This window comes from Aulonocara stuartgranti, assembly GCF_965226115.1.
Source record: "Aulonocara stuartgranti genome assembly, chromosome: 11".
Taxonomy (NCBI): Eukaryota; Metazoa; Chordata; class Actinopteri; order Cichliformes; family Cichlidae; genus Aulonocara; species Aulonocara stuartgranti.
The window spans coordinates 15087060-15105288 of NC_138947.1; the positions used below are offsets into that span (position 1 = coordinate 15087060).

Below are 18229 nucleotides of genomic sequence, written 5' to 3' on the forward strand. Positions count from 1 at the left end.
TATACATCCACACTATATACATTAAACTAAAACAAATCCTTGCAGTAATAAAGCTAATAACATATGGAAATCTTAAAAAACATAAACAAAAACATAATTAAATGTATATTTATCTTACTTTACTATATTTTTCGTCTGATATTTTAGCTTTATTTTCTTATTTTTCGCAAATGCCCACCTTTTTTGATAAATTAAGTATATCTTCATTTAACAAACTCAGAAAGCAAACGAAAAAAAAAAGTTGACATCATAAAGGGGAGGTGAAGAGAGGAGGCGTTGAGGGATCCTTTAAAAAGTTGAGGTTTGCGTCCACACAGCTCTCCGAACTGTGGCGAAAAGACGTTTCCGCCCACAAGAAAGATGGCGGCCCCCTTGCTGGAGCAACTGTCGGAGTCTTTAGGTTCCCCGGAACCAGCGATTCGACTCATTTTATCTATTTTAATCGGTGAGTTTCTACCCACGATTCACTTACAGGTTGTTGTCGCGGTCAGAGGTCATCACACCAACCTGTACGTTAGGTGTGAGCTGCTCCTGTGGTGGTGTAACTGTTAAATAGTTTCAGCTAACATAACGCTCACTCAGCTGTGACACTATCCAGTTATCTGTCGGGCTGCTGGTGTTGGTAGCGAAAACATTAGCTTTATATTTAAATTTCAGGCTGCCCCTCAAACAGTAGCTTTATTTCCAGGAAGCACACACCCTCAGAATAGTTTCCTGCACAGCCTCACCACAAACGGCTAACATGTGGCTTTCAGCTGAACTACATTCATTTTCTACCTGTTGGGACTGCCTAACGGGAAGCTAGGATTGTGCAGCAAAATGCATTCTTCTGCCCTTTTTTTGGAGCTATGTGTGGCCTGCTCGTTGTTGTATGGGATTGGGGTTTTGGGGGCACCGAGGTCGACAATAATAGCTGCAGTGTTGTTGGGAGGGAGAAGCACAGGCTGCCAAAATATGCCCCCTTACTCCCCTTTTTCCACACAAAGCTGTGCAGAGAGGAGACACACTCTGAGGAGGGAGCTGAACACTGGAACAAGTGCTCAATTTCATTTGACAAGTCTAGCTTTACATTTGTTGGTTTAGTGCTTTGGGATTAACACATAGCACTACTTTAGAGCTGTCAGAGGTGTGTGTGTGTGCGCGCGTTCACGTGTAGTTGTCCTTGTGAGGACCAGTTGCAAACCTTGGAATTGTAAGGACATTTTAGCTGGTCTTCTTTTTTCCAACCTTTTACCTGTTTTGGGTTCAAACTTAAGACTATGTTGCTGAAGCTGTGCAGGGGAACGTGTGGGTCCTCACCAAAATAAGCCCTATGTGGGTGTGTGAATGGTGTGGGGGAGGATGCTCCACACTGTCCTTGCTGAACTTTGCTCCAACACATGGACACGTCTGTTTTCCCTCGCCTGACTCCAGCCCTGCTATAGACTGAAAGAAAGGGGCTATTCAGACGAGTCTTTGTTTGGAAACTTGTCACCTAACCTGTTGCACGATCCCCGGTCCTGAAGTTGCTTCATGTGCGTTGCATAGTAGTGTAGTTCACTAGTAACAGCTGCACACTACAACGAAAGTTGCCTCATCTGTTCCATTCTTGTGCATCCTTTTGTGTGTAGGTCAAGTAACTTATAATAAACTGCTGTGTAGGACATCACAAAAGTTAAAACTTTTCCTTAATGGGGCTTTTGGTTTCTACTTGAAGCATGTAGGATTTTGCATTCAAGGGATTCAACGGCTTTTCACCCGATTCTTCAGATTGCAAAAGTTTAAAAGGATAAAGCTGGTGCTATTACTTACTTTTCTACAAATACCCCTGGAAAAAACAATGTGTTAATCTGTCTTTCAGTGCTTTCTGACTTCCTTACCCCATCTGTGGCACTCGGCCCAAAGTTCTTTTTGGTCCTCCTGGAGTCTTTGGATTAAACAGATCAGTGGTGTGCAGTTTAATTTTTAAACTCTTAAGCCACCAGACACTGGAAGCCAATGTTTCTCTCACAGAGGTGTATAAAGTACAGCTTAGTATTAAACTGCTGCTGTTATCAGATGGTAGTAAACGTGTATGGCAGCAAGATGTTGCGTGTTCGGCTTAATAAAAGTATAACCAGAATGTAGGCTTGATATAAAAGAGCAACATTGTCACTGCTACGTTAAATTCCTGAAGCTTTGAGCTGAGCTAGCCAGGTCCTAAAACATACCCTGTTTGTCCTCCATGTTTGCCTTTAATAAGCACCATAAACACAAAGTGAATGCCGTGTTGTAGGGCAGAACAGGAACAAGGTTTGCATGTTCTCCTTGTACGTGTGTGCTTTTTCCTCGGGGTACTCTGGTTTCTCATAGGTGATTCTAAATTGATCATGTTGACCATACGTGTGTTTCTGAGAATGTGTGGTTGTCTGTCTCTTTGTTAGCTTTGCGATGGGCAAGTGATTGGTTTCATGTGCATCTCACCTTTTTGGCCTTTAACACCTGGGATAGGTTCCAGCTCCCACAGCCCTAAATTAGCCTGAGCAAATAGATGGATACAAATGATGCTTTAAAAAGAATCTGAGGTTAATTTTACCCCAGAGTTCTACAGTCGGACCGCTTCTTGCAGCCAGCAGTTGCCCCTTGGTAGCCAATTTAAGGCACTTTTGCCTTGGCTTCACTCTTCAGACACTGTTTACTGGAATATTTTTTTTAATTGCTTGAGATTACATTTTGCAATAGTTGCCACAGCACCACAGAAGGACCAGCCAAAACAAATAGATGACCTCGTTCCTAAACGAGGGGCTTCCTCTGTAGCTTAGACATGGTTCGATTATGAAAAGTCAGACACAGAGCAGAAAACCGTACTTGAGTTGCTGCAACTTCTGCAGAAAATTGGTCCCCACCACAGACACTGACACAACAAACCTCTTCTACCACCTTAACAAAAACTGTGTATCGAGTACAAATAAGAAGCAAGAAGAGCCGTCAGGTCGTCTGGTGACCTGCCCGGGATATTCCCTGTGACAGGTGGGATAGGTTCCACGACCCAGAATTAGACTAGTAATTAGTGAAATGAATATGTGGATATCCTGACTCGGTCTGAATAAGAACTTTGAGTTTATTTGTTTTTGTGGGTTTTATTTTCTGTTATTTTTTTTGCTATGAAAGTGGATGGATGGACTTGATCTTTGCGTCTCACAGATTACAGCTGACACAGATGGTGGTTTGCTGTTATTCATTATCCTTCAAATGCAGAGAAAAAGTTAACATGCAGAAATTTTTCAGTTTGTAGCCTTTTACATTTCAGATTTATATCATATAAATATCTTTACGTTTTTGTTACCTCACCTCAAAAGGGTTCACGCTATATAAAAGAATTGGTCTTTCGCCGTGGAGGTAATCTCTCTCCTTGAGATGCCTGACTTCTCACAACGTGGCACACAAACCCACCAGTGTTAGTTATGCGCTACCTCACGTCATGTGTTTAACCTAGAAGGTCGGTGCTAGCGCCAGGAGAGATTAAAAGTAGCCCACTCGGCTGATATGAAGAACCACACTCTAATTCCCATTAACATATTTTCCTGTTTCTCCTTGTGTATTCTGCAGGGTATCCCTTTGCTGTGGTGTACCGGTCGTTCTTGTTCAACCAGACTCCCACAGTTATCCATTTATTCCACACGTTCTCTGGATTGGCTCTAGCAGCATTCAACTTTGGTGAGATGAAGTGGCATGTCTCCAAAGACCTGATTTATCTTTTATGATTTGAAGTGAATTGCTCTCATGTATGTTTATCGTAAATGCATAAAAGGATCTATACATTTGCTGTTATTAACCAAAACGTGGTATCTGTGTCTCTTACATCTAACAGTCTGTTGATTGTGCTCTTTTTAGAGATTTGTTTTTAACCTGATTTTGAATTCTGTATTGTTAACATTCCTGTTGAATCGCTGACAGTGATCTTGTTCCTTTATTTTGGTTAAGCTTTTCTGTGTTTCTTTTTTGTGTAATTGTAACAAATAGCAGTCTGAGGATGAATCGAGCCAGAATTTCTAAGGTTAAGGCTCTCAACATGTTTTCAGGATGTTCAGAGTCAAGTTGTTTTATCTGTTAAGTCAATCATTGCTTTTTTTAAATTTTTCCAACAAGAAAAAGGGCGAAATTATTCAGTTTTCTATCATCTAACACTAGAAAAAGTTTGGCACTGTGCCTGGGACGGGACTGGCGTGGGATAAAACAATGAGCAAATTATAAAAGTAGTTGCAGAGTAATCTGAATGTGAATTGAGTAGGAATATTATAACATTAAAAAATGTTTCTAATTTTGAAATTGAATGTTTGGAGTGATGCTACCCTTTTTAATTCATTTTACCGGTATTAGAGTTGTTACATTTACTTATGATTATTTTGATGGTATTATCATTTTCTCCATTACTTGCAAATCATAATTTGCAGCTGTCAGGTTTACTCTGAAATTGAACACATTTTTTATTTCACACTGAGGAAAAAATCGGAGGTGTGGACATGTTGAAGTACGCCTTAAAATTGCAGCTGTCCAAATTTATGACTAAGAACGGAGACACTTTGACTTAAAAAAGAAAAAAGGAGAAGCTGGACTTGAACAGAAAGCACTTTTTCCTCATTTTCTTTTAAATGCAGTGCGGTTTGAATGCCTCTTTTAAAACCACACTGACGCTTTTATGGATTAGTCATCAAGTTTTGTCAAGTCACAGGGAAGTAAAACATCCCCCCCTTCAGCTATGACAGTAGATTGATTTCCTGTATGTAACCAGCTTTGTTACCCGTGTGTAGCATATGATGCAGCGAGCTGCCACTTATTATTAAAACATACCTGGCAGTTGTTTTCTTGCTCCAATCAGTAGCAATAAAAAGCTTCTCAGAGCCCAAGGTGATCCACCAATTATTGGACAAGTAAAAATGCCAAAGCATCTCAAATGCTCGACGCAGTTATTTGATGTTCTTCTTTGCCTTCATAAAATAGTAAACTGAGTTAACATTTTTTAATATTTCAATATTTTTGGAATAAAACAAAAGATATTAATTTTTTTTAGGCTATCACATAATATACTACTTTTTATTCTGCATTTCTTTCTTTTAGAAACGGTTACATTTTCTTGTTTGTGTTTTTCAAAAATAAAAAATACAAAACTGAAAATAATCATTAGTTGCAGCCATTACATTATTATTAAAAGAAAACCAGCTCGTATTCAGTCTGATAACTAATAAACAACACGTTATTTCAGGCAAACAGAAAGCTCATCAGGACAAATGTCAAACTCATAACACTCAGTGTACCTTTTGTAGACCAGTTTTTTTGGCACATCCACTTTAAAAAGCATAAAGTTTATACCTCAACTACCACAATATTTATAAATAATTAATACTAAGAAATAATCCAGGCTGTAATTTCCTGTGGCAGCAGCAAGGTCTTCTGCACCCCCTCCTGTCCACCACAGTAGGCTGTTTGTACCCCCAGTGGGGCCTGCCCCTCAGTTTGAGGTCTGTTGCTGGTAGACCAAGAAACTGAGTGGCTTGTGCTTGCTGTTGGGAGAGTGGTCTGCTGGAGTAGTAAACAAACTGCCAACATTGATTTCTTTCTCTTTTCTTTATTTTGTTGTTGCTGCACTTGGATTTTACAGCAGGTCTGTTGCTTTACCTTTCTCCTCGAGTTCGTTTCAAGTCAGATGTTGTCATGTCATCGTCTTGTTGTCCTCTCTCTGTCTCTGCCAATTCTCAACTGTAGAAGAAGAACACTGTTGTCATGTCACACTTGACTACACTCTCCATTTCCCCCCACTCACCGTGTCCGTCTCTTTTTCTTTTTCCAGGCTCTCAGCTCTATCACTCCGTAGTATGCGTCCTTGTCCAATTTCTGATGCTGAGGCTCATGGGAAGGACAGTAACAGCCATCCTGTGCAGCTTTACCTTTCAAATGGTGAGGTTTTATTGGGTTTATCTCTGCACTGCTAGTTTTCTCGCAGGTACTAAATTGTGATTCAGGCTTACTTTGTAGCACCAGCCCCCTCCTTTATCCACAGGACGCTTTTAATGCAGTTTGTTCCACAAGTTTAAAATCTGATTTCTTTATCTGCATTTTCTGGTCTACTCTTTGTCTTGTTGATGTCTAACTACTGTTTGTTCCATTTATTGAAGTAGGTCTGTAATCTTACAACACATTCACACGCTTCCTGTAAGGAAGTGGCACTTTTTACATGCTTTATGATGCCCATAGTCTGACAAACTACGAGTACGTTCATAAAAAGAAACGTGCCAACTCTATTTTCAAACTTTAAGCAGCTTCCTGTGAGTCCTTTCTTTCCTCAGGTTTTCTGTAAATCTAAAAAAATAAAACAGCTGCTCACCCTATATCTGATACCTGAATGCCATCTTCCTACAGTTATACCTACTAGCGGGGTATTATTACACAGCCACAGAGGAGTATGACATCAAGTGGACTATGCCACACTGTGTCCTCACACTTAAACTTATCGGTGAGTTGATGTAGCCCAGTAATCGTTTTCCTTTTTTCCTGCTGATGTCATTACAACCTCCTGAAAGGCTGCACGCGGGGCCTTTACATGCTTTAAGCTGTTTTTAATCAAGTGCTGCTGACAGTAACGGTGCCTTTACCATAGTCTCATAGACAAATTTGTGTTTTTCTGATTGCAGGTTTGGCGTTTGATTACTATGATGGCGGGAAGGAACCAGTGAGTTATTGCTCTGTCTTGCTTTAGCTTAGAGGCTTTCTTAACATTTATCTTTGTTAGACCATGTAACAGTCATTTCTGTATTGGGTTTTTTGTGGGGGAGGGTTTAATCTCTGCATCAGCAGAGTCACGTCTCTAAGTTCGTTTTTTTTGTTTTGTTTACACAAGCAGGGCTGTTTGCGTAAAAAGTTAATTATAGAAAATATTTAGTCATGTGAAAAAGACTTTTCATTGTATGCTGTGCAGTCCTGTGGAAAAAGTTCACCCCGTGATTCAGCAGCTTGTAGAACCACCTGTGGCAAAAATAATTTGAAATGATTGTTTTCTGTGTAACTTTATCAGACTCTCACATCGCTGTGGAGGAGCTTTTTGCTGCGCTCTCTTTTTGCAACATTATTATAGTTCATTGAGGTTTGCATGCATTTGTTTATGCTTCTGTAAAGTCCCACCACAGCATTTCACCACCACCACCCTAGCACGCGGTTGAGGTCTGGACTTTGGGCCATTGCAACACCTTGATTATTTTCTTTTTCAGTGTAGATTTGCTTTGCCTGGAAACATCGTCCTTGGGCTTCAGCCAAGCTTTAGCTGTCAGACACATGGCCTCACATTTGACTCTTTAAATCTGAAAAACACAGACGAGTTCATGGCCGACTCACGGACTTAAAAGTGCCCATGTCACGTGGGTGCAAAAAAGCCCAAATCGTTACACCTCCATTACTGTGTTTAGTAGTTGGCATGAGGCTGACGTTCTGCTTGTTTTACCTGTGCGTCTTGTGGTTTGTTCAGCTCTGACTTTGCAAGCCTAACCTGTGCCATCATGTTCTTTTTAGAGAGAAGAGGCTTTCTCCTGGCTTTCTCTTTCCAGATAAGCCATACTTGTTCAGTCTCTTCATAACCGTAGTGATACGACCTTTACGTTTAAGTTTCCCTGAGCATCTCGCAGTCTGACTTTGGGGTGAATTTAGTGAGCTGTCCACCTCTGGGAAGACTATGTTCTCCAGAATACCAGCCTACCCAAAATCTCACTTACTGATGGTCTGTTAAATAAAGTACATTTGATTATCACCACGTGGCAGCTACTTGCCCTCTTAATTCACTTACACGTAAGGGTGTACTTAGTTAAATAATTATAGTAAAATAGGAAGTAATCAGAAATGCCTTTTGGTGCCTACAGGTTTCATACAGATGTGTAGCGAAGTAACCGAAGTAGACGGCAAACAATACGCCAGTGTTACAGTTTCCACGAGGGATATAGAGTTTATGATCAGAGGCGGAGCTGCATGCCTCTCCATGCCATTTTTATGACACTACACTACAGTGCGCTCATGTGCTTTAGGCTTAATCCAGTGGGACTTGAGGCATAATGGGTACCAAGCGCCCAGTGTCCTCAGCAACATGAGGACTAATTGCAAAACAAACAATTGTTGCAATTGTAAGAAGTTGGTATATAGTAGTAGGACTGCCTCAGGCGCTGCAAAGCATTGGGCAGTTGGAAGCAGATATTCCTGTTACACTACTAAAACGACGTGAAACTAAAGGACTGAAAGCAGGTCTACCAGCAGCTCAAAGCGACATAATAAGAAATCTTTATAGTGGGGAGGATCTGCGCTGATCTTCTTCTCAGCCTTCTCTGCTTTATGTCTCACTTAGCTCAGGCTCTCTGTTAGCTCTGTACTGTGGTAGGCACTGTAGTGCTATCACTACAGTGGTTTTCTTCATGTTACTCCAGACTCATTAATGCGTCTCCCCATTTCCCTGACTTCACCTAACAGTCCATTAATAATCACGTTACAACAATAGGTGTTACTGTTTCCTCATTCCTTCGCTTAGTTTGAATTCTCTCTTTTGCTGTTGGCACATCTGTGATGGCTGTTAATTACCCACACTGCTCTCTCTTTCTAATCTGAGGATTTTTGCTTTTAACTCAGTTTTTATCTCTTATCTGCATCGATGTCATTACTCAGTACTGCAGCTGAATGCTAAGGGTCATACTCAAGTACACTGTTTACAGCCGTCAGCTGAATGTCAGTTAATGAGTATTTAGTGAAGCCCTATTTGTCTTTTATTCAATTTAATGTCTGCTAACCTGCCTTTATTCTGAGCCTTTTAATGTCCATTTTGTTTTTCCCTCTTGCTTACTTGCCACATCTTTAAATTCCAGTCCAAGCTGAGCGCAGAGCAGAAGGAGTCAGCTCTGCGGTCCGTGCCCTCGCTGCTCGAGGTGTGCGGCTTCTCCTACTTCTATGGCGGTTTCCTTGTGGGTCCCCAGTTTACACTGCGCAGCTACCAAAGACTTGTGGCGAGGGAGCTCACCGACTGCCCTGGAAAAGTTCCCAACAGGTTAAAGAAAAATGAATTGAACAATAATCCTTTATTAGATCTCTTTAAAAGGGGGGAAAGCAACTTCCCAGTATCAAAGCCCTTCAGTTAACATTATTAAAGTCTCTTTATCTCTCCTTATTTCTCTCAGTGTTGTACCAGCTATGAAGAGGTTTGCTCTTGGTTTCCTCTGCCTGGTGATATATGCGATATTTAGTCCTCATTATCCAGACAGCTACTATTTAACAGATGAGTATGAGGTGAGAACAGCAATGGCATTCCCAATAATCACGATATAAACAAAGAAAAGATTTCTTTTTTTGTTTGTTTTTTTTAATGTCTTAATTGCAAAACGATTTGCTTTCCACAGGCGCAGCCATTCTGGTATCGCTGTGTGTTCATTCTCCTGTGGGGCAAAATCATTTTGTATAAATATGTCAGCTGTTGGGTTATAGCGGTAAGTAGACTCTTGATCTTGAGCAAGTACCTCATTGCAAACAACTAAAAGCTAATAAAGCTTCAATAATGTGAAACTGCAGAAGGTGTCGGCAGTATCGCCAGTTTTGCATGCATTCATACATTTCTTTAAGGCACACCTCATTTAGCGTGAAGTCCCAGTTAATCAGGTTTGTGTGCTTCATGGTGTGATCTTACATGAGCCAGTAAAGTGCACGCTTTATGTGTTACAGGAAGGTGTATGCATATTAACTGGACTGGGATACAATGGAGTAGTGGATGGTAAGCACCAGTGGAACGCGTGCGCCAATATGAAGGTGTGGCTCTTTGAGACGACGCCACTCTTTGGAGGAACCATTTCTTCTTTCAACATCAACACAAACGCCTGGGCTGCCAGGTCAGTGTGCAGTCTGAAATCTGAGACGTTCTCTAGCTGGTATGCAAAGCCATGCTATAAAAGTTAAATATTTGCTTGGATGATAATGGGAAGAGGGAGGAATAACAGCCCAATCTAATATGCATACTTGCCAGTCTGTCAGTAAATGAATAAATAAATTACCAAAGCCTCTGCCTTTCTGCTGTTTAACAATAAAAGAATCCTCACACAGGTGGGTGAAGGCATGCTGGGAGGATTTTAAAACTTTGCAATTAAAGACAATTATTGACAGTTTTGGTGCTGAAGATTCATGCGTGAAATTCTTTGAAAGCGTGTCAGTTTTACGACAACCGCTGCAGTGCGCAAAGCAATTTACTGAACATACAGTTTATTTCATGCTCTGTTTTAACAACATTAACCAACCCACGCTTACTTTCTCTTTCTACTCCACGACACTCCTTCAGATGTAGAGTGGCAGTAGAAACGGGCTCAAATGGAAATTAAAGTGGCTGGGATGTAGAAATGCAACCTATAAAGTCAATTAGGACTTAAGGGGGTATTATATTGGAACTAGTTGATGGAGCGTTTTCAGGCATTTGGTAGATGTATCACAGGCTTGACATTTGCTGGGCTCATTGTGTAACCTATAAAGGAAGTCGTATTTTTAGCCTAAAATGCACCACTTCTGAGTTACTCCTGGCGCACACATGAGAAGTTTTAATAATGAAAGGCTTCAGATGCACTGGTTAATGTGAGGCTGTGTTATGCTGATCTTTTTGAGGGGTGTGCAATTAAATTCATGAAAGATGCAAGAAGTCACAAACCTTAGGGAAACGACGGCGAAAGGTTCAGCGTTCTCATACGCGTATAAAATATTTATACAGAAGGGTCGTCTGAACATATGTTAAGTGTTCAGATTCAGAAGTGCCACACTGCTAGGCAGAAAATGTCAGGCTTTAGGTTTTAATTTAGAACAAATAACGGGCGACCGTGGCTCAAGAGTTGGGAGTTTGCCTTGTAATCGGAAGGTTGCCGGTTCAAGCCCCAGTCTCTTCACCTACCGCCTACTGGTGTTGGCCAGAAGGGCCGATGGCGCAATATGGCAGCCTCGCTTCTGTCAGTCTGCCCCAGGGCAGCTGTGGCTACAACTGTAGCTTGCCTCCACTAGTGTGTGTGAATGGGTGTGTAAAGCGCTTTGGGGTCCCTAGGCGGGACTAGTAAAAGCGCTATACAAATACAGGCCATTTACCAAATAAAGAAAAAAAAAAAACCTCCAGAAAAATCCTCAAAATAAAATGCTAATTGGAGTTTCAGTCCACTACTGTGGTTTGAATATATACACATGCAGCAAGGTCATGTGCTTATGAAATGAAGCCAGTCTGACCTGAAATGATTTGAAAAAACACCGTGCATTATACTACAATCATTGGTGTCTTCATTGCGCCACACAGATCTGGGGTTTAGTCTTTGTGGTGTTGTTTGTTTTTTCTTTTTTCTTTTTTTTTTTCCCCCCAATTGCTACAAGTGTATATCTGTCCCATAGACCCTATATGTGAGATCTACATAGCCACTGTGACATCACCTTTTGGTTTGTGGTTCACAAGTTCAAGTCTTAAAGATAACAATTTGCCCTTTGCTATCTTTAATGTTCTGCTGCCAGAGGTGACTGTATCTGGATCACATGGTGGATTCCTGCCTTAGCCAACAGTAGCAGGTTTAGCTAGTAAACTTTATGAGTGTCTGACACAGACTAATAGTAAGCTAGTAAAATGTAATTTCAGTGACTTAACTGAAGCACAGACTTCTTGGAAAGTGTTGCGTTTCTTGGGGGGGTTGTGTGTGTTTTTTAAGAACACACAGGAAAGCCTGTTACACCTGCTTGTGTCAGGACTTGTGCTTGTGTAACTACTCTTTTAAGACTGTTTCACCCTCTGTACGGGTGTCACAAAGGAAGAAGTAGCAAAAGAATTGACTGTTTGTTGTCACGAACCTTCATGTGTTTGGATTTTTGTTCATTAAGGAAGTGTTGAGTTTTCAGCTTTGGTATCATTTTTGTCACTCCCAGTTGTGACCATCGTTCCTTCAGTTAACATCATTGTTGCTAACCTAGTTAGCTTTAGTAAAGTTTCAAAGACTTTTTAGATACTTCTTAGTTCGGCAGGCTGAAGGACCAGCATATGCCATGGTAAGATGTCTGTTGTCGGTCGGTCAGTCTGTCAGTCAGTCGTTTGTCCACAGTTACTGCTCCTCTACAGCACTGGTCAGAATTTAAACAATTAACTTTTGGAAACTGGGACTGTTGTCGAGGTCTTCACCAATAAACTAAACTCTCCTATAAGCTTATTTGTGTGGCCCTCCACAACAGTCCCAGTTTCTCGTGTGGCCCCTTGGGGAAATTAATTTTCCAACTCTGATTTAAGTCTTTACCCATATTGTGGTCAAGGTTGCATTTACAATAAACTGAACTGTGAATGATTGTGAACTGGATGGGCTGCTGCATCACTGATGTTCTGATTTCTTGTTATTCTGTGCGTCTACAGTCTATAGACATTACTGGCTGTCATGCAAGTTCTTGCTTATTTCACTGAGTGGCACATCACTGCCAACCTCCCAACCATCATTTTTACCACTTCTAGCTTTCTCTGAGTGACCTTTGGAAATGTCAGTCTATTCAAAATCACAGCATGGCCCTTATTTTAACATTAGATAGGGTCCTTAGTATAAAATCAGACACCTGTGTCCCTCCAGCTAGCCAAAGCTTTGAATATTCAGTTACTATTGGATCCAAACAGTATTGTGTCCTGGTATTCACGATCACTCAGTTCGTGTTTGTGCGATTGACAGTGGGGAGGATGGATGCTGTTAAATATCTGATTATTATCAGCTTTTACACAGCACCACCTCATGTACCCCCTGGTCTGGTCCTGTTCCATTCAGCTAACACTGCAGCTTCTCACCTGTATGCAGTATAGAAGAAGAAACTCTGGTTTGAGGTTTGATTTTTAAGTTGTTATAATGTTCCAGTTTGGGTCACAGTTAGTCCTTTTAGTACAGGACATAAAGTTGTTGGGTTTTAATATAACTCAGTTGCTATGCAACCACAAATTCAAGGTGAATGAGTGCTCGCCAGCGTGACAGCTGATGCATTAAGCATGTTTGGCAGCCTGGATTTCCGGTTAAAGAGATAATCTATAACTCTAACTTCTTTATAAGAGACTAAATGAAAGACGCGCACAGTTAAAGGTTTATTTAACCTGAAAATGTCACACTGACTAAATCTAAAAATCTCAGAAGGATCAAACTAAGCTCCATCAGTTTCTTTTCACACTTCTTATTCCAGGTGCCTGGGTGGTGGAGCCCATCTCAGCTGTGATAGGTGGGGATAGAACCTGGACACTATTATAAGAAATGGGTTGTCCCCTAAAGAGGTCAATCAAAGAAAACACCACTAAAAATGATGTTTTGTTATTAAAACAGGAACTTGAATTTTAAAGAAAAAAGGGAGAGCTCAACCAGCAGTCATTATTAGGTACACCTCTACTCTACTACCATGGTGTCATCCCCTTTTAGACTTTGGTATAGATTCAAGAGGGTGCTGGAAACATTTCTCAGAGATTTTTGGTCCATTTTGACATGTTAGCATCATAGTTGCTGCAGAACCAGTACCGCTCTGTGGCCCAGAGTTTGGGAACTGCCATCATAGAGGATTTTTGTGGTAAAATCCCAGTAGATCAGCAGGTGGTTTTATCCACCTGTATAGATCTATTTTAACCAGCACACCCTCAGACTCCTCTTTCGTCTAACGGGGAATGACTGGAGCAGCAGATATGTAACTCAAAGACAGAAAAAAGTAATTAAGAGAGAGAGAGAGAGAGAGAGAGAGAGAGTGTGTGTGTGTCTGTCATCTTTTGAAAATAAAGTGCTGTGTCATAAAATGAGTCGAAATGAATTAACTAAAGTGAGCGAAGTAGTTGGTAATGTGGTAGAAACCATGAACCTGTGTGTCCAATTTGTGGAAAGTGGATGAATATTCACAAATTATTGTTTAATTTGTGGTTGTGGATACAGCCAGCTCATTTTATTATTGTTTTTTTCCTCTTCCTTCCTCTTTACAAAGACATGTGTTCAAGCGGTTGAAGTTCCTGGGCAATAAGACTTTATCTCATGTGGCCACGCTCTTCTTTTTATCGATTTGGCACGGCCTTCACTCCGGGTACATCCTGTGCTTCTCCATGGAGTTCTTCATCATCACCGTGGAGCGACAGGTCAGTTACCCAGTCCCAGCTCTGCACCCTGTAACTCGAGCTGCACGTTTTACTCAGAAAGTAGTGATTGTGCTCTGTATAAACTAAGAGTGTTGCATTTAATGTCTATTGATTACAACTGTGGCATTAGCTCTGTTATAAACGGAGTGGTGATGCTCTTATTGAATCTACAATAGTCTGCTACTATTGATTAAATGCACATTACTAATGAGAATAATTGTGACTTAAGGTTATAGATTCATTCTTCTATCTTGATGTAACCTGTGTGTGTTTGTGTGACAGGCCCAGGCACTAGTAAGGGACAGTCCTGTGCTGACAAAGCTGGCCAACAGTGCACTCTACCCACTCATCTATGTAGTCCAGCAGTTTATCCACTGGCTCTTCATGGGGTATCCTCTAGTGGCATTCTCCATCTTCAGTTATGACAAATGGCTCAAGGTAAATCCAGAAGTCACAGTTCTCTTGGTTCCTTCTTTCACTTCTCTTTGACTTACCATTGACTTAGGGCAGCATTTCATGCATTTTAGCCGCACGCTGAACAGGAAGTTTCAACTATAACATGTTATTTTTCAAGTCAATTCTCTTTAAATACAATTTGGAATTTAACTGTGCTGAATAGGTGAAAATTCCCTGTAAAGGTGTAGATGTGAACCCAACCCTACCTTCGGTCTTTCAATCCTACTTCAGTGGATTTGTGGTGCCACATTTGTGTCCGTGGATCAGTGATTCTCAAACTCTTTTTATCAAGCCCTCAGTTAAGATAAGAATATTCTCCATTCAAACCCACAGATATTTGTGACAGAACCACAGTTTTATGAATCCTATCAATAAAAAATAATAGCATATGAGTATAATGATCATAATAGCACGAGTTAACTTTTGTTTCCTTTCCCTTAGGCACAAAAAATCATTTATTCAAATTAGTTCCACTCATTATTTTTCATATTTGTCCACACCCCACCTGCAGCGATTCTGCGTCCCACCTGTGGTGGCTGTGCTACGGGTGTTTGTATTTGGCTATGCAAAGTCAAGCTATCAAATATAGATGTGCTCACATGCTGTCCTCAAAAAAATAACAAACAAAAAACCCTCGATGGTAGAATGCTGATTTAGAGAGCATAGTTGTCCACAAAATGGCAAAAATGATCAAAGATCAGAAAAGCAGGATGAGCAGCTGCAGGGAGCGGTGTTCATTATCTGAAACACTGTTTCACTTCACTGTGTTTGTGCTGTTGTGGGTCCCTTAGCTTAGCTCCTGATCAGAGGACAGTAGTCTCAACAGACAGTCCATGTGTGTTTGACACTGCCCCCTGGTGACGGTACACAGCTACAACATTTAGATGCGGGTATTCAAAGTTCTGTGTAGGACTAAAGTTCAACCACATCAGTCCCTTAAAGCATGCCGTGTATGAACATGTGCAATATTATCTTAATATTAAATGCTTAATACACACTTTGAGCCACAAAGGCTGCTATTTTTTAGTGTGCAGTGATCTTTGGATTTATGATATTAACTAGTTGCTGTGTTTACAAAGTTGCTGTTTGTGACATACCGCTGTGCTGCCCCGATGGCGGAAAACCTGACCACGTCTGTGTCTGTTTAATTTTTCTGCAGCGTTTCAGCAGCAGCCAATAACAAAACCTTAAGTACTGCGCTGAAAGCTCTTTTATGAACTCGACCCCGGGAAGGTCATTTGTGAGGAACACAAACACGATTTTTGTTTGTGCCATTTCACATCTTTTGTTGTGCAACATACAAAGCACCTCAGACTAGAGGAGAACCGGAGGCGGTGAAGTTTAAACTTGAAGGCTTATCGGGTGCTAAAAAACTGCAGCTATTCATGATGCAACGATTGGCACTTTTTCGGTGTGTTGTCACATTGTGTTACAGCAAAAAGTTTCAAGTTACTATTCTTGCCAGACAACCGTGTGTGTGTGGTGGTGGTGGGTGTTTGTTGTGTGTTGTTTTTTTGTTTTGTTTTGTTTTTTCTTCCCCCCCCCCCCCCCCCCCCCCAAGAGGCCTCCGTGTCAGAACTCCCGCTGCGTCGATGAAAAGAAAAGCCACTGAAAAGACTGATGGGATTGAATTTTCGTCTTTCTTTTCTGTACTGCCTTAAAGGAGATTTATAAGGAACAGTCAGCAACAAAGCACAAAAAAAGCATTTATTTAGGAAATGGAGTGGCTAAGTGGGTTACACAGATGGTCTGAGAGCTGGAAAGCAGCCAGGCAGGTTTCAGCAGAGAGAAACTGAGAGTTGCACGTGCAGGTTGTGATTTGACTGTTCCATCTTCTTTCTCTTTCCCCCCTCAGGTGTATTCTTCTGTTTATTTCTGTGGTCACCTATTCTTCCTAGTAGCATATTTAATAATGCCATACCTCCGTAAGGCGCTGGTGCCTAAAAACGAGGGGAGAGAGAAGAAGCAGGAATAAGACTTGATACTAAAACTTGGCATGGTAAGCAAACTTGAACAGCTTTGCTAAGCAAATAAAGACATTTCAGTTGTGCGTGGATTGGTTTTTAACATGTCTGTTTCCTTCAGGTCCATCCATCGTTGAGACTGAATACTCACTTAAGGGAACTGCGACTTCCAAGGAGCAGAACGGAAAATATTTTAAGGCCTTTTAGTAATATATGTCCATGTTTGAAAAGAAAAAAATAAATTTCTATATATTTTTGTGTTTCAGGCGGGGAGGGTGTTTTTATAAACATTTGGAGAGATGTTTACAGGAAATTACCATTGTGCCACAGGGGTTTAATTGTGAGCCAGTCAGGAGCAATTTCCTGTTTTTTGTCTTTTCTTTTTAAAATTTCACCACGTGGGACTCGTTTGCTGTCGACACAGAACTGCACACGCTCACAAGTCATGGGTTCAGAGTCTGTTTTTGGCTCTTTTTTTTTTTTTTTTTTTTTTATAAATGCATTCTTTATTTCACGTCCACATTGAGCAGGAAGTGTGAGCACACATGTGACACTTTCTGATGTTGTGCTACGACATGTATAAGAAGATGGATGGTAATCATCATCATCAGGGCTTCTTCTTTCTAAATGGCTGCCAGTGGTTATACAAGCACTCTAAATCACACACTGTACACTAACACCCAACTCTAAATGGCCTTGTATTAATGAATGTTTTTACAGTACATTTGTTCTGGATTTAATTTGATTTGTTATTGGGGGCGGGGGTAAAAAATTGAATTTTATAAAGTTAACATGTTTTCTGAAAATGAACTTTTTTGTAGCTTTGGATAAGATTTAATGAAACGATTTGCATTGTTCTCCAGCCTTTCCTCAGTGATGGTTTTCTTCTCGCCACATCTCCTCTTCTCCCTCTGTTCTGTTTACGCCAATCTGTCTTTCTGTCTGCCTCGATTCAAGCCCCTCGACTCTGAAAATGCACAGTTGTGAAAGTGAACAGCCCTACAGTCACTACAGTTAATTGTTTTGCTTCTTTTGGTGTTCTGATTTTATATGAAAAGGGGGAGAAACAGGCTTTTTTTTATTTTTTTTAAGAGGGGGGTGCAATTTTCTTTTTTTGAACTGGAAGCAAACTAATAAAATGGTGTTTTTTTTGGGGGGGGGGAGGGGACAGTCCTGGCTACTAAGCCTCCTTTATTCTAAGGGGTGGGGGGGCTGTTATGTCTGATCCATGCATTGCTGGAGAAAGGCCTCTGCCTCTGAGGCCGGTGCACACACACACGCACACCCATGGAGAGGACGAACCTCGCTGTAACGACAGCCCAGATTTTTGGTAATATTTATACATGACACAGTGATTATTAATTGATGTGAACTGCTATTCCAAGAGACTTCTTCATGCCTTACTCCTAAAAGATGTAGAAAGGAACAAAAAAAATGTATGTGGCAAAGGAGATGGGGAGGGTAATTATTATTATTTTTTTGTAATGTTAAATAAAATGCTGCTTTCAACCTCTGGCTGTAGTTCATATGTTTGTGCTTTCATGTGCCTTACAGGGGCAAAAGGGGGGTGACATGACGTCATTTTGCAGTGTGGACATGGGAGGTTTGTGTGGCAAAACTAATGATCCGAAAATAAATCTTAACAGAAAAAAAAAAACCTATGGGGCAGCTCGTGTGTTACTCATCTAACCATGATGCTACTGCT

At 40.9% G+C, this 18229-nt stretch overlaps 1 protein-coding gene across 1 annotated transcript; it reads left to right on the plus strand.

Moving 5' to 3' along the window:
• Positions 1-312: 312 nt before the first annotated feature.
• On the plus strand, positions 313-18033 carry lpcat3 (lysophosphatidylcholine acyltransferase 3). Its single transcript, XM_082552242.1, has 13 exons — positions 313-445; positions 3568-3675; positions 5807-5913; positions 6376-6469; positions 6648-6685; positions 8850-9028; positions 9159-9267; positions 9378-9464; positions 9697-9860; positions 13957-14104; positions 14387-14542; positions 16416-16559; positions 16646-18033. The coding sequence occupies exons 1-12, from the start codon at positions 361-363 to the stop codon at positions 16533-16535; spliced, it is 1395 nt and encodes a 464-aa protein (XP_082408368.1). The 5' UTR covers positions 313-360; the 3' UTR covers positions 16536-16559; positions 16646-18033.
• Positions 18034-18229: the final 196 nt, after the last annotated feature.